This window comes from Accipiter gentilis, chromosome 4 (assembly GCF_929443795.1).
Source record: "Accipiter gentilis chromosome 4, bAccGen1.1, whole genome shotgun sequence".
Taxonomy (NCBI): Eukaryota; Metazoa; Chordata; class Aves; order Accipitriformes; family Accipitridae; genus Astur; species Astur gentilis.
In genome coordinates this window covers 22947435-22967852 of record NC_064883.1, presented here as the reverse complement: position 1 = coordinate 22967852, position 20418 = coordinate 22947435, and the positions used below count along the sequence as shown (strand labels likewise).

General features: G+C 37.9%; 1 protein-coding gene across 1 annotated transcript in view; it reads left to right on the top strand.

The window, feature by feature from the left end:
* CFAP69 (cilia and flagella associated protein 69) overlaps window positions 1-20418 on the top strand; it is a 38648-nt gene that overhangs the window by 14353 nt on the left and 3877 nt on the right. The window contains 15 exon segments of the mRNA XM_049798640.1: window positions 1063-1212; window positions 1336-1513; window positions 2543-2666; window positions 5224-5272; window positions 5356-5477; window positions 5955-6171; window positions 7043-7207; window positions 8494-8612; window positions 9065-9183; window positions 10250-10331; window positions 11312-11504; window positions 12119-12256; window positions 15084-15160; window positions 16178-16372; window positions 17954-18040. Coding sequence (XP_049654597.1) covers window positions 1063-1212; window positions 1336-1513; window positions 2543-2666; window positions 5224-5272; window positions 5356-5477; window positions 5955-6171; window positions 7043-7207; window positions 8494-8612; window positions 9065-9183; window positions 10250-10331; window positions 11312-11504; window positions 12119-12256; window positions 15084-15160; window positions 16178-16372; window positions 17954-18040 — 2015 coding nt within the window.

Sequence of the window (20418 nt, the reverse complement as noted above, 5' to 3'; positions counted from 1 at the left end):
AAAGTATACAAAAGAGTGATGCACAGTGCAACTGCTCACCACCCGGGACCCGACGCTCCGCCACTTCCCCCACCGAAAACAGAGAGCACCCCCCGGCCCGCTCCCCTTCTATATACTGAGCATGATGTCCCATGGTATGGAATAGCTCCTTGGCTAGTCCAGGTCAGCTGCCCCGGCTATGCCCCCACCTCCCAGGTTCCTGTAAAAATTAACTCTATCCCAGCTGAACCCAGGACAGTACTTCAGTCTGGTTTTTTTAAGTCAAATTCTTCATCTCTAAGCTTATATGTAAATCTTGCCAAAGTTTGAACCTGCAGAGTTCTCTTACCTCTGAAGTAATACCAACTTAGAGCATATGAGAGTTTATGCTTATTTAACACCTGTTTCCCCATGTGCATTATCTGCATTTATCAATCCTGCGTTTCACATCATTTGATATATATGTTTTAAGCTATTTAAGAAAAACTTGACTTTCATGAGTTAGCATATATAAATATAAATTTCTTTTCTCAATGCATCCCATTCCCCCATAATTCAGTAATGAAATATGATTTGCATATGCATGGGCTAAACTAAAAACAGGGACACATTAGGAAGTCAAGTTTATAAATCAAAGGTTGGATTCATATATTTTAAGTAACATGATAATAAAAGGTATTAATTCTCTAGTGAATAGGCTACAGAAGAGAGCTAGGTCCTGCACCAACAACTTGTTGCATGACCTGAAGAAGGTTTTTCACCTCTCTATAACCCTGCTTGTTCTTTCATTCTGTAAATTCTAGGAAGCAATTAATTTGTTTATATATTATTTTAGATATATCAATATATATCATTTAACCTCATTCTTGAGGTTGAGTCTGTTGGATATGCTTTAGACACTGTTAATACTCATATATAAGAAAAGCTGCTCTTGTTTATTAGATTTTTTTTTCAATTGATTTTAAGACTAAGGAAATACGATACTCGGTTCTCAATCCTTTCTTGAGAAAGGATGAGTATTTTATGAAGTAACCAAAATTCTGAATATTTACTGCATTATAACTAAAGCTATTGTATATGCAGGTTACCAGCCAACAAGTGCAAACTATAAAATTCAGATGGCTGAATTAGGAGGATTAGCAGAAACTCTCATTTTGTCACTAACATTAGTTGAAAATCAACTTACTGAGAAGTTGTGGGTACTTAAAGCTCTCCAGCATCTCTCCAGCTCTGGTTAGTACAAACTGTTCTTTCAACAATCTCATACCTCTGATCTTAGATCATTTGTTCTCTGAATATGCCTAAAACAATTACTGACCTACAGGGAATTAATTATTCAGATTTTCATAATTTCAGGAGTAAATTGCAGACTTATGATGAAGGCCCAAGCAGCCAGCAGACTCTGTTTGTATCTAAATGGTGTTGATCCTTCAGGACAGCTGGTGTTCCGCTCCTCAGAAATCCTATGGAACCTATTAGAAAACACCTCAAAAGAAGAAGTTGTTAATCAGCTCAGTAGCTTGGAATGTGTATAGTAAGTACAGGGAAACATTTTATGAATTACTGTTCTAATTTTGGAGACATCTAAAGCGTTGCTATCGTGTAGCATTTTGTTTGAAGTGAATCGAGAGAAAATACAAAAAGGGGAATGGAGGTCTCTCATTAAGTCCTCATTAAGTTTTCAGTATTAACACATCTGATTCTCCAAAAAGGAAGCACTACTGGATCAGACCTCATAGCCAAGCAGCCCGTGATTTAGACCCCTCAGGCATCTGTTTCTGTTTCAGCAAGTTAGATAGCACTGTGGCCAGTAAGGTGCCAGGAAATGATATATGATACAAGAGGTGCCTGCCAGGTAGCTTACAAACTCAGTGGCCAGGGTCCAGCTAAAAGCACATCCAGTCAACTTCAAAATTATTTCATTGTCAAGCCTCTCTTTATTTCATGAGCGCAGCATTCCACCACCGGTTGTTTCTGTTACAGGGCAAGAGGGTGATCAAGGTGCTCTGCTGCATATTGCAGGAGGTATAGCCCTATCTATTGCTTTGTATGACAAAAAAGTTAATGGCACCATTTCCAAGCTGATGTTAGGCTCAGTAGGCCAGTATTACTGCACTGTTGAAGTGTTTGTGTTATAGGATTAGTAGGAAATTCTATGCTATGATACAGAAGGCTTGGTTCTAGATCCTCTGCTGGCGTAAATAACAGGTTCTTCATTAGTGAGTTACACTGTTTTAACTATTTAGGACTAGACAATTTCTTCTCAGTAATCATTCAACAACATCCAGTTCCATGCTTGAGTAAATATTACGTCTTTCATTAATTATAACACATACAGTGCAAGGTGCAATTTGTAATACATGCACCTTGCGTATATGCTTAAATTGGATGTCTAGTGGTACACATAGGAATCCATTTCACAATAAAGGTTTAAGTTATTTCTCTTGCAGTTAAACCCTAAGGCTTTGAAAAGTATGATGCTGAATGAGGATTCATATACATAGAGCTGTCTAAAATTAGAATATGAAAAGAAAAGGTAAAATGCATTTCACTTTCTTTTAAGTGCTTTGAAAGAAGTATTTGTAGACCTTCTCATGCATGGTTTCCGGCATTATGATCGTCAGCTACGGAATGACCTTTTGGTGATTGCTACATTACTAGCTGAAAACCCTGCAGCACCTATGATTGTAAGTATTTATAGTTATATTCCAGAGACTAATAACTTCTCCTTTGCTATTATGTACTCAGGATTTTCACCCTTTAGGGTTCTAATATTTGTTCTGCTCTGTCTCCAGTGCTTTCTTCTTCCTTAGATTTGCTAAGCAAGAAACCATTTTTCTTTCTGCAGTTCCCTTTACCCCAAAGAGACTTCAAATCTGTAGGTCTTTAGGCTGGAGTACTAGCATCAACCTTATTTAATACTTAGAAAATTACACTAACACTATTCATTTGCAAAAGTTAATATTAACACCTGTGTTCTTGTACAGATTCTCAGATGTGCCATTCTGTTACAATGAGTTTTGCACTAAATCTCTTTTGTTGTTTGAAGATGTAGGAGTACAGGCTGTATTCAGATGGCCCGAATTCAACTGAAGTACCTGTGCCTCATAACCAGGAACAAGAAGGCTCCTCCAAAAATCAGCTCAGAAGCTCTAAATAAGATGCTGAGAAAATAATTACTTGGATCCAGTTAATAAGAGGCACATAAATTCTTTCTAAGATTAGGTCACATAAATGTAGTCCAGAATGCACTATCATGACTTGCCTAAAAAGTAGGTGACTCATTCTTCTGTAGTATTCCAGAATTTTTATGAGGAAGCTGCAGAGAAGTTAACTTTTTATAGATGTTAATATTCTTTTACTCTCCTGTTTTACAGCTGAGATTTAGAACTTTATATGAAGTTGTGACATACGTACTAAATAATTAAGAAATCAAATTCCTGTAGATCTATTGGCTGTTCAGGAATGGATTATTTTCAGGGAATTAATTTCTCAACTGGAGTAGAAGTTTCTGAATTGGCTGTATTACTAAATAGTTTTATAGTCTTTAATGAAGATTACAGATTTTTCATTCAAGCTTTCCATTTTATCACTAGCCATTATGAAATGTCTGTTACACTATTGCAGCAACATATTTGATGTCTAAAACATTCAAATTGTTTATCTGGCTGTAAAAACAGGGCAGTTTCTCCTACAAGATAAATAACCAGGACACATTATTTTAATTCCTTATACTACAAGGAAGAAAAATTATTTCAATGCAAAGAAAAAATGAAAATGTTTTCATTTAGATTCTGTATCTCCCTAGAGATTGTACTTCACTTGTGGAGATAAAATACAAGGTATAAATATCAGGTAGACAAAAACATTAACATTACCATTCACTCCTGCCTTGTAGATAATACTAGAGAAATTTGCTTCAGAATGTTCTCTTTTTTCTTAATATACTATCCAAGCAACTTCAGAAAACTCAGTCTTGTATTTAGCATAATTCAGAAATCAGCACAGGAATCAGCCTTTGAAAAGGAAAATCATTTTCTTACCACAAGGAAACTGGAAAATATATGTAAAGTAAAGCTTATAATGGTATTAATTATGATTATCTCTGTGTTAGAACAAAACTATCCATTTGGTAATGCTTACTAGTTTCCATCAGAATTTAGTACTGCATTAATCAGCAAGGAGAAAAGATCAATAAATTTTAATGTTGTTTTTTTATTTAACCACTTTGCAATGGCTTTCCACAGGGAATATAGATACCATAGAGACAAAACCTAGTAGGCAATATAGTTGTGTACTTCAATATTTTCTTTTTGCAATATTTTTCTGATTGTTAAAATCTTTTGAGTGTATGCTAACTTCCAGAGCTAGGCCGAAAAATCTAAGCCCAGGTTTTTGAGGATGCATCTAAAAAACTGCTGCAAAACCAACAGAACTGCTTGATTCTGTGGGGATGTCTGTGTAGTGTTCTGTGAGCTCTGCTCCTGTTGGGAGCTGGTGGAATGCTCTGTGGTGGCTTTGCTGGCATACTGAGGCCACGCTAATGTATTTTGTTGCTCAAGAAGAGCAATATCCTGGTAACCATGGCTTCTAATCACCTCAGAAATAAAGCTGTTTTGCCTCTAGTATGCTGCATAGGCACCACCTGGCCTTGGTCCTGTCCGTAGTTATATTAGGTGTAATTGTCCTTCTGTTAGCAATTTAGGAGCTGTGAATTACAAGATTTTATTTTCTGAATTTTTAATGTGTAATATTTGTAAATGCATGTTGCTCATACATGCATTTTTCATGTGCTTACTTGTAAATGCACTGAAGTTGAATGTAAGTGTATTGGTACACACAACTGAAGGCACAAAATTGTATGTACTGATGACCCTGATGCATAAACTTACATGTGCACAAATGCATTTTTAAAAACACAACTCTTAACAGTACTGGGAATACAGTTTTCTTGTGTGGTAGATTATAGGAGTGAATACATGTGTTTGGGACTTCCCCATACAAGTTCAGACTTGCACTGAATGAGACATGGGTTTAACTAATTGCACCCTTAGGACTGTAGTTAGTTACTATTGTACGGTTTCCAAATGGTTGATCTCTTCTTTGATAAAATTCTGTTTATTCTGCCATAGGATACATTAAACTCTGTGTTCTGAAGAAAAAAGCAAAACTAAAACTAAATCATAAGTCTTAATTTCACTGCAATTTAATTTAATTAATGTATGTTTTCTGAATGCCTATTAGGAAAGTGGATTTACAAAGCTGTTAATAGTACTTGCAACATTTACTGAAGGTAAGAATTTCATACTGTATAATTACACTATTTTTACTTTTAATTATGATTTTTTTGTAACTTATCTACAATTTCCTTCATAGTTAAAATTCCCAATCCCTTGATAAAAGGTCTTAAACTTACCTACTCTTATGAGGACTTCGAGCTGAAGAAGTTACTATTTAATGTAATAGCAGTCTTATCTAAAGACCCATGTGCTATACAGGTAAGTTGTAACAGAACAGAAGGTACAGTAAGAAAAAAAAAAAAGGGGGGGTCAAAAGAATCACAGGAATATTATTTAGCTGTCCATCTGGCATAGTCCAGTAGTCTGAAATCAGCTGTTCTCCAAATCAAGAGTTCCTACATAGCTTCAGATTAAGTCCTGCTGTTTGAAAGCAGCATACAGTTTCTATTTCAGAAAAGTTACAAACCTAGACCATAGGAAAATCAGCTGACACGTGACTGCAAAGCATTATTGAAATACATGTGAAGAATGTAATAAAGTTTAACAAACCACCGTCTGTGGGAATGCTACAGAATATAAACAGAGTTTGTCTGTACTTGTAGCATTCATGACAGACTTCCTCAGTAAAAATAATTTTCTTAGTGTAGGACAGATAAAGTTGACTCATTGCTTTAGATTTTTCTTATTTGCATGTGAAACCTGTAAGGTGTCTCTCTCTTTGTCTTGACTCTGCAGCTTCTCAGAGAAAATTACGTGATGCCAGCTTTGCTTTGCTATGTAAAACCAAATCAAAAGCCTGGATTTCATGACTGGTCTGCTGCCCAATATGAAGAATTACAGCTTCATGCGATTGCTATTTTAGCTTCAGTGGCTCCCTTCTTAGTAGATAAATATTTGTCCTGCCAAGCGAATACTCTTCTCCTTGTGTTTCTAGAATGGTGTATAGGCCAAGGTCAGTAGATGCTCATGGCTTTCACACACGGTAACCTCGAAACACAACTCAACTGCACTTACTTTCTTTGACAGGAAGGAAAAATGTAAAACTTGTGAAGTCAGAATAATTCTTCTTCAGTAGGTCACTTAGGAAACTAATCTTTCTGAATAAACGACCATAATATCTACTGAAGGATAAGCTGGTGCCCCATTCCCTGTGTACCACTATATTGATGTTCCTTTAGTTGTGTGGGCAGCCGTACAACTCTACTGACCATGTTTTAAGCTAGTCAGATACACTTATTGTGGCAACAAGTCCAATGAGTAATTCCTACTATGAGGCAGGACACCTTAACTCAAACATAGAGCTGTCTTACACAGTAAGACAGCTTCCAGACTAAAGCTGGCTTGTGGCCATCAGCTAAGAGCATAGGCTAAGCAAAGAGATAATTAACTGCACCCACTTTCATGGACTGGTTTTCTGGGGATGGATAGTGTTCATCATAAAGTCGGTAAGTTTTCCTAGGAATAATTTTTCATTTGGGTCTAATGAAGATCAAATGGTTGATATTATATGTCATGCTAGCGAAGACATTTTGAGTTTTGGAGACTGCTCATTAACCTACTAAGGTTAAAAAAATTGTTGTAATCATTTTAAATGTTCACCAAAATCATGCCTTTCTTATGAAAGTAAAAAGTATAGCCCTACACAGAAAAGCTTATTACTAGATGGTTTTAAACTGAAAGCCTTTCTAACATTAAGGGATTTTGGGTTTTTGTTTTTAGCTTACACCGTAAGCCTTTTTTTTTTCTTTTTTTTCTGAGCATGTTACTATTCTGAACATACACTGTCTGTCAAAAAAAAAATACTCATTGCGATTGCTCCACAGATCCTTTCTTTGGTCAAGGTAACAGTTTCCATGGAACAGGTGGTCGTGGCAACAAACTTGCACAAATGCGCTGCAGCCTGAGAGTGCTGAGATCTGTTGTGTCCCTTTATGATGATGCTGTGAACCTTAATTTGTGTGACCAGGGAGCAATTAGCCAGCTACTGGGTAAAGCACAATTTGTATTGCTGTACTTAAATTAGTACATTTCTCTTGACACTAAGAATGTTCGTGCTTTTTTGTGTGCTGTGGTTTTAGTGCGTTACTCCTTTGACTGCTGAAAAACTAAAAAGCCTCAAACAATTAATCCAAGATGTAATTGATTTGATTTTGAATTTTGTTACACTTTAACACACAGAATTGAATGAAGTAAGCAAAACAGCTGTAAAAGCCTAGGTGTTTAATTTCAGAGTGAAAGCTGCCCCTTCTCCCTTTATTATACTGCATTTGTTACATCTTAGTTTCATTGTGGTAGCCCCTAGGAACTCCAGCCATGAGTCTTATTCTACCTAAGTCTATTATGGTGTTGCTTCCCACAACTCCTCTTCAGAGTACAAGAAAATTAATAACAATGTACTTTTATATGAATAACATTATGAAGAGTAAAAGCAGGATAAAACTGCTTAACCACTGCTTCTGCAATTTTAGAGCATTTTCTTGTTCAGTAACATATACCTACTGTTAAATTAGGTCTTAAGTTCCAATACACCCTGGTTTAAGTTCTTTTCTTACAATAATAAAAAATTTCCAGTACTCTGAAAGAGTCATAGTGGAAGAAACAAAATAGGTAAGATCCTTTGGAATTCAATTAGTATGTTCTAATAGAAAGCCTAGAAATAAAGGACTTTATATCCTCAGTTGAAAGTTGAACTCCAGTGAAAACTCTGTGGAAACTTACAGATTTTAGTGAAAGCAAAATTAACACTAATACCTTACATACCAGATTCAAGTAACTTTTCTTACTTTGGGGAAGTTCTGTGTCTGAATGTCCTCTTGCACATAGTGGTTCCAAGGCTGATTTTCTCAGTAGTGGTGGTATTTTCTGTCTCTCCTACATTTCAGCTGTCAGTACAAATGTTTGCGAGGCTGTACAGTAGAGCAAATCAGTAAGTTCATTGCCTTTTTCTAAGAGTTCCTTAATTCAGATCAGTTCCCTGAATTCCTTGCACTGGCATAAATACAAGGGGCAGCACAGAGACCAAACAAGGAAGAAGTCAGTGCAAGTAGCTATCATTAACTCTGTCACCAAGAGTAAAGTCTGTGAAACTATAGCATCAGAGTGCTGCACTTCTGTAAGCTATTACAAAACACAGAAGATAAAACAGAACAGCATAAGTAGATTCCTTTAAAAATCCCTTGGTGTAAATTTGTTTTTTTTTAAAAAATCAGCAGCTGTAATAGAATTCTGACTTGTATATAGGACATTCACATGTATAAAATATATTCCTTTATAGACATCCTAAAGTATGCAGCAAACAAATCTAAAGAGAAAGAAGATGCCATTGTACTGGAAATCCAAGCTGATATATTATTTATTTTGTCTGCTCTCTGTGAAAATGATCTCCACAGAAAGGTATGTATCATTCTATGTCACACTGTGCAGAAAACATCAAAACATAGTATATTTTCATTTAAAGGATGCTGCTTTTTTTTAATTCAAAAGTAGATGTCGGCTGTAGTTCATCACTAACAAGTCAGGTCTGGTAACTGGTTTCTGTGACAGTGGCAAAATGCACAATCACTCAGAAATCCACTAGGAGGTGCCTCACCTATTTAATTGCTAATTTACATGATTTTTAAATTAATATATGAAAGTGTGTTAGTGAATGAGATTAGCAGTTTGGAGAAACTGAAAATTTCTTTTTCTTATGTATATCATAAGGAATATATCCTGCTTTAACAAATGGGCCAAATTTATTACAATATAAATATTTACATTTTTCAATTTCCTTTTTATTTTCTTATATGTAGCTATTTAGTAAATACTGTTTAAGAAACATGTTGCTTTAATTGTCATTTCAACAGGAACTCTTCAGCTATGAAGGAGTGGATATACTTATCCCATTCATTCAGATGGATCCAAAGAGGTTATACAGTGGATTAGGCCACAATTGTCTCCTCTTCAGTGCACTTGATTGCTTGTGGTTAGTAAAGTATTTTAGCAGCAGGAACTCTTAAAATGTCAAGTCTTGTATTTTTCAGGTCTGCAATACTATGCCCTTTCTCTGCACACATAGGCCTTTCATGTATGAAAATCCTGCATACAATTTTGACTAATTAAAAATGATACAAAATAAATGGCATATTCTGCATGTATTCTCTTCTCAATAGGGGTTCATTATGACAACCTAACTCCCTACACAGCGGTCTTAGCTCCCCACACAAAGTGACCTCCTGACATGCAGAGTTACCTAAGACTTTCTAAGAAAGAGACATGTATGATTAGAGTCTGTAAATAACTTCAGAGAACTAAGCAGAAGGCAAGAATAGACCAATATTAGCTAAAAACTGTGTAAGCATAAGAAGAAGCATTTGTAAACTGGCTATATTAGGCTAGAAATATTTTAAAGATTGCTATCAGAGAATGCCAATACATAGAAGGATAACCAAAAGTTAATTAGTTTTAAGGCAGAGGTTGATAAATAAATACATTGAAAGCCAAATGATATGTTTGTCTGGGAGAAAAGACTGATGCAGGAGATCCCTTCAGTTTCTGTGTTGATGACCATAAGTGAGGAAATAAGGAAGCAATAGCAACATGAATGCTGGTTTATGATCATTTTAAGCCGGGAGAAGCAAACACTGTTGCCAAAAGAAGTCTTGATTGTGTCACCCCCTTGATTCTGCTGGCAGAAATATTCACACAGCCCTTCAGGGACATGTTCTAGCTAAATTTCAGCCTCTTTTACTGAGTTAGTTTTAGTTCAAATCCAAATTCTAATCCGATTAATTGTGAACCTGCCAAATTTCTTGGGCTGCTACAAGGAAGGTGTGCCACCTGCAAGAGAAGAGAGAGCAGTCAAGTAGCATATATTTAGTTGCACAGTGTAAATGTAAAGGCATGTGAAACATGATTTTTCTGCTCCCTGAAGGTATGAAGCGTATTGCATACCAAATATATTTATGCAATTCAGTAAAATAAATGAGATGCTTGTAGAACGTTCTAAAGCATACAAATGTTTCTACACAGTGAAATTATTTCTGTTTAAGGTCCTGTGTCATTGGGTGTTACATTGCAGAGGATTATTTTCTTGAAAAACAGGGCATTTTTCTCCTTCTGGATTTGTTGGCAGTAAGTATTTTTATTATTGTTGTTACAGAATGAAAGAGTAGTAAAACATCATGGAAAATTGCATTATTTTTGTTATAGTATCACCTAAGACTATTACAGTACTAACAAAAAGACCAGTGTATGTAATTGCTTGAGATAGGAAGGTAATCACACACCAGGATATCTGCTCAGAAATGATTTTCCATGTATCTTTTTTAAAAATAAGTATTTGACAGAGGGAGTTTTAAATTTACCAAAAATACGCTCTTTAAAAAGAAAACTCAAACTATGGTCTTGTGTTGGATTACATCTCTGTTTAGAAAAGCATCTCAGTTCTTACTTCATACTGAAGTTACTAAGAGCAGAGTTAGTATACGCTTCAAGGCTTTGAAACTTGATGTTTAAAGTTACTTTGTGCACATATTTTGTATGGATATAGAGCTGGCACAGGCATTTCATCTCTCACAAAATAAGCATGCACCTTCCTTGTTTCATTCCCTCCTCGTTCTCGCTCTCTTATTGCCAGCCTCTGATGCCCTTGCAGTGCAAGGCTGCAGACCCTTCCTTACTCTCAGCTGCTGCTGAAAGATCTGGCCGCAAAATAGAACAGGTGCTGTGCAGTACCACTCGGCCACTGCCTTCAGAGTCCATTGCTTACAAAAATAAATCTTGGTGGTAGTATATTCAGCATGTGAGCCTGGAGGCATGTATACAAAACCTATTATGTAATTCTACACACAGGTATGCACTTCTTATATGATCCTACATTCGTTACCCTCATGTTCCTTGATTTATGGAACTTTGCATGGCAGGATTCCAGAAACTTGAAAGATTTACAAGTTTATACACCAGTGCAAATAGTTTATACAAAAATGCAAATAGTTGTGATAAAAAGCTTGTGGTTACTTGATTAGATATTGCACAATTTCTCTATTTTTTGGAGGTAGATATCACTGTGTTTGGAACAGTTTAAAACATTTTTTCCTTTTTCCTTCACCAAGTTAAAGCAAAAGAACCTGTGCAATATAATTCTTGGAATCTTGGTTGAATTTTGTGACAACCCTAAAACCACTTCGCACATCAGTACCTGGCGAGGGGAAAAAGATCAAACAGCAGCTAACCTTCTAATAGAGTTATGGAGACAGGAGGAGTTGGAGCTAGGAGTCAAACGTGATCGATATGGAAGGATTGCTGGTAAGTTTTGTGATGCATGTGAAACTGTGAGCAGTTCCACTGAATAAAGTAAAACAAAGACAGTATTTGCTTTTGTAGTCTGAATCCTGATGAAAGTAAATTACAATATTATAGCTTTATGCTGTACTTACCAAACCCAAAATACCTCTTATGTATTTCGTTTAGAGTCTGGCCACTAGATGGCATTTTCTACATTAGCTGGGAATGAACCAGGTAATGAACAGAACCATGACTAGTATCCTGAACAGCTTTTTTAATGCTGGACAATTAAACTACTTAATTTCGTCCACAAAAGGCATTGCGTTTTGCTATATGATGTAAAAAGAAGTAAGGAGAGTGCTGTGTTCTCGCAAATCTTTAGTCATGCTAATTGATATTTCCTGGCCCAACTTATGCTCAAATTCCTGGCCAAACTATCAAAATTATTTACATAGTGTCCACAAAGTTAAGATGGAATTGTCTTCTTTTAGAGGAGGCATCACAGAAAAGAATATGTCCATTGCTGCTTGCTGAATTTCCTCATACTTCATTACATAGATAGCATTTCCTCCAAGTTTAAGAGCTTTGGGAACATACTACCTGTTCATTCTTCTACTCTGGTTTTGTGTTATTAGACGTGAAGAGACCTATTGCTAGCAGCTTCCAGAAACAGCAAGAGGTCATTCCCATGCCTGCTAACTGTCCCAGCTTTGCCATCATGGAAATTTCAGAAAACATACGAGCAAAACTTTATTCATTATTGTGCAAGCTAGGTAAGACAAGTGAATTGCCTTTTCAGTGTCATATTTTTCATTAAGCTGAAGCTGTTCACTGGCAATCAATAAAGTAACTATAAAAAAAAAAAAGGTCAAAGGGAACTTTGAGATGCATCAACACTGTTATTAGTAGATGCTTGCTCATCCTGTTCTTTAAAGTCGCTATTGATAGGGATTTCAGGACTTCCCCAGTACTTTGCTGCCCCTACCATTAGGAAGAGTTTTCCTAAAATTAAACCTAAAATATGCTTGCAATTTTCTGTAATTTGTTTTCTCCCACACAAAATCGCTTTCACATATTTTAACACTTTTACATTTAATTTTATTTCCCTAGATTAAGAAAGACATTACTCAGCAATCTCATTTACTAGCATAACCTCTAATTATTCTCATTTTTTTTCTTGAGTCTTTCCATTTGATTCACATTCTTCTTGATTTGTAGTGTCCCAGAACTGAACACAGTACTCCAGCAGAAGCCTCACAGCCAAATAAAGCTAAACATTCTGACATTAATATAACAATTACTATATTCATAGTGGCATGATATTGTTTGCTCATTTGACTTAGGCTCTTGTACAGTCATCTACCATCCTGGATTTGTACAGATGACTATTCCTACATTTAGAATTTTTTATTTGTCCTTATTGAATTAAATTCTGTGGATTTAGATAATTTTTCAGATTGGCAAGATTAATTTGCATTCTAATCTTCTCCTTCAAGATGCTCTAGTCCCTCCTAATTCTATATTGTTTGCACACTGAATATTGTTTGCACACATTACAACTTGTCTAAAAACCTAAACTGAAGTCATGATACCTGATAAACTCTTCCATATCCGTAAGATTTCTTATCTGGCTGTAGACAAAAGCTAGGTCTTAGTTTTTTTCTAATTTATGTTGGATATAAATGTTTTCACTGTTACCATTTAGCTGCATAAACGTTATTTAATTATTTGTTTCAGTCTTTTTTCAGGAACTGAACCAATATTCTCTGGCTTGTCCTTTTCCACTTTAAAAATAGGCATTATGTTTGTTTTTAAATGTCCATCCTCCACAGGTTCAAAGACGATCAGTAATTGTTCTGAGATTGCTTCCACCAGTTTCCTGGGTAACCTAGAGAACCAACTGGTTTGAAAACATCCTTAGTTTCTCTAATAAACTATAGCTAGTTCTTTCCCTGTTGTAACCTAGGTTCTTACTAATTTTTATTAGCATTAATTATGTTAAAAGTTGGATCACAGCTAAATTCTTTATTAAAGCATAAAGGCTTGAGATTTTGTTCCAGCTTTCTCATATATTCACACATACCTCTTAGTTATATACATTGTAATGTCTCCTGTACTGAAATGACATGAAAGTGGATGTCATGGTTTTTCCATAAAAAAATGGAAAGATTTTTATAGTCTTTTCTCAGCATCTTCCTCTTACTGTAGCCATGCTCCATAACAGACTGTAACATGGTGATCTAGAAAACCAGTGTTAATTGGTCTTTATTCATGGTATTTCTTCACTTCAAAACATGATGTAAATATACTCTGATAGATGCTACATTCCCAGTTACCACACAGATGTTGTGATGAAGTCTAGATTGACATTTGATAGACTATATTTAGGGTTTTTTTAAAAAAAATCAAGTATAATTAACATTCAGCGTGTAAACAATAAGGCATAGTCTCAGCAACCATACTCCTCTACCTTATTCTTTTACACATATTGTAAACCTTTTTTAAAAGATGGAGTCATGATGCTCAAGGCATTATGCTCAAGGCTCAAGTCCATGAGATGGAGGACACCCTCATTACACAGCTTTGAAACAAAGTACTGGACGCCCTGTAATGTGATTCTCCTGGTGGCTACTTCACAGCTAAAGTGAACTCTATTTGTGCTGAATTGCTTCTTTAGAAACTGTGACCTGTGGACTCAGCTGTTTTTCTGCTTTAACAGAAGATCAAACCCTTACCACAAAAGCGTAGCAAATGCAGTACTATCCTGGCTTTCCAAGTGATTGGAAGGTGTCGTGGTTTAATCCCAGCCAGCAACTAAGCACCATGCAGATGATCAGTCACTGCCCCCCACCCAGTGGGATGGGGGAGGGAATCAGAAAAAAAGTAAAATGCGTGGGTTGAGATAAGAACAGTTGAATAGAACAGGAAGGAAGAAACTAATAATGATAATAATAGCAATAATAAATTTACAATAATAATAATAAAAGGTTTGGGATATACAAGATGCACAATGCAATTGCTCACCACCCACCGACCAATGCCCAGTTAGTCCCCGAGCAGCGATCCCCCACTCCCCCCAGTTTATATGCTGGACATGACGTCACATGGCATGGAATACCCCTTTGGCCAGTTTGGTTCAGGCGCCCTGGCTGTGTCCCCTCCCAACTTCTTGTGCCCCTCCAGCCTTCTTGCTGGTTGGGCATGAGAAGCTGAAAAATCCTTGGCTTAGTATAAACATTACTTAGCAACAACTGAAAACATCAGTGTGTTATCAACATTCTTCTCATATTGAACCCAAAACACAGCACTATACAAGCTACTAGGAAGACAATTAAGTCTATGCCAGCTGAAACCAGGACAAAGGTCACTGGAGCCATTCATACGTAAAGAGTTAGTATAGAGTGAATTTATTATAGGGAAAACAGGTTTTTTGTCACCAAAAGCCTGCTCAGGATTAGAAAAGTGAATGAATGGTGTATGTGTGATGAAGATTTTGCATGTGATTATATGACAAATAAAATGGTGTCTTTTTTTTAGAATGTTATATTTTAAGATAAATTCATCATGCTGTTAATAGTGACAGGATTCATATTCTTTTAGGTTTCGAAAATTTACCTGGCTTATCTGCTAAGGATTTTGTCACACTTGCTATCATACGGCGTTATATTGACTTTAAAGTGAGTATTGTGGGAGAAAATATTAGTACTGTATCTGCGTTTGCAAAAATAGCAAGTATATCTTAGGATACAACAAACAAATAACCCTTCAAAAGCTGTCACCTATGTCACAAGTCACCTATAGTTTCACAGAGAGTGTAAGCCAGTATTTACTATCAAAAGCAACAATCCCACTTCCATCATTGCAGCACTCCCTGGACTCTTCCTTTGTACTACTACAAATATTTGCGACTGCATAGCAAATATGACTAGAAATGAACGCTAGTTAAAAATAACCCAGAAAAAAATTAGTTTTAACTGTTCACCAGCTCAAGAAACAGGAATGCACCAGGACAGAAGTAAGAAATTGGGGAAGGGCTGAAGAGTAGGACTGCTTCTTTGTGCAGTAAGGTCAGTTGCGGGGGGGGGGGGGGGTCAGTTTGCTATTCAAAATGACATTAAATACACATTCTGATTAAGGTTTTTCTGTGCTTTCCCATCTTTGTCCCCACATGAAGTTCTATCCATACTGTTAAAAGTTAAGAATGATGTGCTTATAGGAGACAAGAACAGGATAACGAGATTTGTGGGAGCCATCCTGCTCAAAAGATGCTTCTGTTTATGCCAATTTTCTGCTTGGGAACAAAGTCTGTGAGAGCTTGAAATGTTCAGGAACTAGCAACACTCAATCATTAGCTGATAATTCTAGCTTCTGTTTATGTCTCATGTTGCAGTTTGGTCAGATAATGTGTGCAATTTGAGATTTTAAGAAGCATCCAGTAGGACATAACCTTCACTCTTGTAATCTGGTATCGTATAGCTATTTGTATTTCTTCTGAGTTTAGTTACCAGCATTCCTGTTACTCCTCTGTGGAGTCAAGCTTGGAATTGGGAAGGCTTAGGGAGGATTATTGTCAACCTTGCATAAAAATTCTGGGAGGTGAAGCAACAGTATAAGAGGGATGGTTGCTCTACTATATTTTGAATAGTTGGTACTGAGAAAAGAGATAGATAGTGTGGTGTGTGTTTCACATACAGGTTGGAGAAGTTTGGACTGAACTGTGTGCAGAACTAAAAGAAGAATTCAGGCCTGTTACGTCGGATGAGGAAGCCTTGAAAGTTATTTCAAAGATATCAGAAGACACTGGAAGAATGGTTGCTGCTCTGCAGACTGAAGTGCTTGAAAGTCAACACCACCAAGAAATCCAAGAAGAGGAAAAAACATATACAAAAGTAAGACAAGGAGTATTTAAACAAGTAAAGCCCATGTAAGCATTTCTGTCAATTTGTATGAAGCTTTTCTTATATAGTGTTGAGTCCTATATGTGTACACTTCTTGAAGGTATTTTAATCTGTCTCAGCAGTAAAATTTTAATTTTAAATTAAATTAGGTTAACCTCAGTTCTCCCAATTTGTATAATTTTGCTAGTATTTATTTTGCTAGTATTTAGAGAGTAACATGAAAAAATGAAGCAGTATGATCACTGATGCATCAGCAATGGTGTGATGAGTTGTATTGGGTCTGGCTGAGATGGAGTTAGTACTCCCTATAGCAGCCCTCATAGCACTGTGCTCTGCAGCTCTGTAGCTAGAAAGGTGTTGATAGCACACCAGTGTTTTGGCTACTGCTGAGCAGCGCTGGCACAGCATCAAGGCTGTCTCTCCAACATTTTTGCCCTCCCCTCAATGGCAGGCTGGGGCAGGGCAAGATCTTGGGACGGGACATAACCAGGACAGCTGACCTAAACTAACCAAACAGATATTCCATACCATATGACGTCAGCTCAGATATAAAAGCTAAGTGAAGGGAGACGGGGGTGGGGACATTTTTGTCTTCCGGAGCAAGCACTACGCGTACTGGAGCCCTGCTTCCCAGGAAGTGGCCAGACATCGCCTGCTGATGGGAAGTAGAGAGTAACATCATTTGTTTTTTTTCTTTGCTTTCGCGCGCAACCTTTGCTATCGTTTTATTAAACTGCCCTTATCTTGACCCACGAGCCTTTCGTTATATTTTTCTCTCCCCCGTCCAGCTGAGAAGGGGGAGTGATAGAGCGGCTTTGGTGGGCACCTGGTATCCAGCCAGGGTCAACCCACCACATGAGTAATGATCATTATGTTACTCTAGAGTTGCACCTGTGTTCATCTGTAGCAGATAACAATTTAACATACCAATTACAACCACATCTGCTTCTTAAAATGAAACATAATCCTCTGTTATAAGCTCCCTTGGCTAAATATTCACAGAGCTTCATTACTTCAGAAAGTAGGGCTGTGTGATTTCCAGCATGCTGAGAGTGAGCAGGTATAGACATTTTCCAGCTTTGGTTATAAGGCAAGCATTTGGCATTTTTGCTCATCTACTGTCTCATCCTCTCCTGCTTTCTGAGAAGTAAGATCAGTTGGTCTAGTTGTCTAAAATCCTGTGCTGATGTTTTTGAGGGATTGTCATAGGTTATGATGCTTGCACTTTTGTCACCAGAACTGATTCCATCTCAGTTATTCAGCATTTGAGAGTGAGAATATACAGAAAGTATTCCTGAAAGAGCTGGGGCTCTTCCAACATCTGTGTTGGAGGAGAGGCAAATTAGTTTGCACAGAGAAGGTAGGCCTATTTATTCAAAAGGTGGTGCATAAGTAAAGCTTTTAAAGGACAAGTACCTTACTACGACATTATCATCCAATCTCAGGTAATAGGGCTGAGCTAAGATAGCCAAAGGGTCATAGCTGAACGTGCCATCCAAACAGCACAAGCAAAGAATTCAGAGAAGCTTGTGAGGATTGTGTTGCATCTTGTAAATCTCATTTATGTTACAGATACAAGCTATCCATAAGCAGAATGAAATGGTGAATAAATCCTGGAAAAATTTCTTGACTCGGACATCAAAGTATGAAGCATTGAAGGTAAGATATCTGAGTGATGGAGCAAAATTTACATTCACAGTGTAGTTATAATAATTGTGAAGTTCCAAACACATTTCTTAATGAATTATGAGGATATTCAAGTAGAAGTTATAGTAAAATTTATAGTCACACAGGCATAGAAGCATGAACCATAAGATGTATTGGCAAAGCTACGCGAAGTCTTTGATTCTTCTGCTCTTCCGATTACTATCACAAATTGGGGATCAACATTGTTGTGATGGGTTGACCCTGGCTGCATGACAGGTGCCCACCAAAGCCATTCTATCACTTCCCCTCCTCAGCTGGACAGGGGAGAGAAAATATAACTAAGAGCTTGTGGGTCAAGATAAGGACAGGAGAGATCACTCACCAATTACCATCACGGGCAAAACAGACTCAGCTTGGGGAAAATTAACTCAATTTATTACAAATCAACCAGAGTAGGGTAATGAGAAATAAAACCAACTCTCAGAACACCTTCCCTCCACCCCTCCTTTCTTCACGGGCACAACTTCACTCCCGGATTCTCTACCAGCACCCCCCAGCGGCACAGGGGGATGGGGAATGGGGTTTATGGTCAGTTCATCACACGTTATTTTCTGCTGTTTCATCCTCCTCAGGGGGAGGACTCATCACACTCTTGCCCTGCTCCAGCGTGGGGTCCCACCCACAGGAGACAGTCCTCCACAAACTTCTCCAACGTGGGTCCTTCCCACGGGCTGCAGGTCTTCACAAACTGCTCCAGCATGGGTCCTTTCCACGGCGTGCAGTCCTTCAGGAGCACACTGCTCCAGTGTGGGTCCCCCACGGGGTCACAAGTCCTGCCAGAAAACTTGCTCCATGGGCTCCTCTCTCCACAGATCCGCAGGTCCTGCCAGGATCCTGCTCCAGCGCAGGGTTCCTGCAGGGTCACAGCCTCCTTTGGGAACCCACCTGCTCTGGCGTGGGGTCCTCCCCAGGCTGCAGGTGGAGATCTGCTCCACCGTGGACCTCCCTGGGCTGCAGGGGGACAGCCTGCCTCACCAGGGTCTTCCCCACGGGCTGCAGCGGAATCTCTGCTCCGGTGCCTGGAGCACCTCCTCCCCCTCCTTCTGCACTGACCTTGGTGTCTGCGAGGCTGTTTCTCTTACATGTTCTCACTCCTCTCTCCGGCTGCCGTTTCTGTCTGTCCCAACTTTTTTTTCCCTTCTTAAAAATGTATCACAGAGGTGTTACCACTATCACTGATTGGCTCGGCCTTGGCCGGTGGCAGGTCTGTCTTAGAGCTGGCTGGTATGGGCTCTCTCGAACACGGGGGAAGCTTCCAGCAGCTTCTTACAGAAGCCACCCCTGTAACACACACCCCACCCCACCCCCACTACCAAAACCTTGCCACACAAAGCCAATACAATTGTTTACACACTTACAATTGGGGGGGTGTATGTGTGTGTATATATATACATATGTATATTTGTTCTCAAACTGTTGAAACTAGAAGTCTGGTCATTCTTACTTTATTTTTTCTAATACTTCATTCGCTATTTTTAGTACAGCAAACATCTCTCAAGATGGGAAATACTTTATGATGAAAGGAGATTCTTTTAGCAATATTTGCGCTTTTCCAAAAGAACATAAAAAATAGTCTAGTTAGGCAATCAGACTAAGTTGGAGAATGAGTTAAATCAGACTTAAATAAAATGCTTTGGTGCCTAAATTTAATTTTTCTTCATTTCCCAAAGTAGGTGCAAAAGAGAAAAATCTTTTTCATGTGCAGTCAACTCCCTGGCCTGTGGTAAAGATCTATACTAGAATTAGAAATGAAAAAGGGCCAGGAAAACGATTTGGAGAACTACAGGCTGATTAGTTTTCGCTGAGTCCCTGGGAAGCTGTTTTAGGCACATGAGGAACAAGAAGGTGATTGGCGATGGCTGTCATGAATTTACCAAGGACAAATCATGCCTTGCCACCATGGCTGCCTTTTGTGATAAAATTATTTGCTCTGGAGAATGAGGAAGATGGATGTTATTTCCCTTGGCTTTAGCAAGGTTTTCAGCACAGACTTGTGTAGCCTCCTTATAGCCAAAATGGGGAGATGTGGACTGGACTACATACGGGTGAACTACAAGTTGGATGAAAAACTGGCTGGACTGATGGGCTCAAAGGACAGTGGTCAGTGATTAAAGTTTAACTAGCAGTCAGTTTTGATATTCCTCAGAGTTAATTATAGGGTTGATACTATTTAACATTTTCATTAATGACTTGGATATTGGATCAGTATGCATCCTCATCACATTCATGCATGACGCTGAGCTGGAGGAAGCAATTCATACGCTGGGAGGTAGGGTTGCTATTCAGAAGGACCTTGACAAGCTGGAGGCATGGGCTGACCAAAAGCTCAT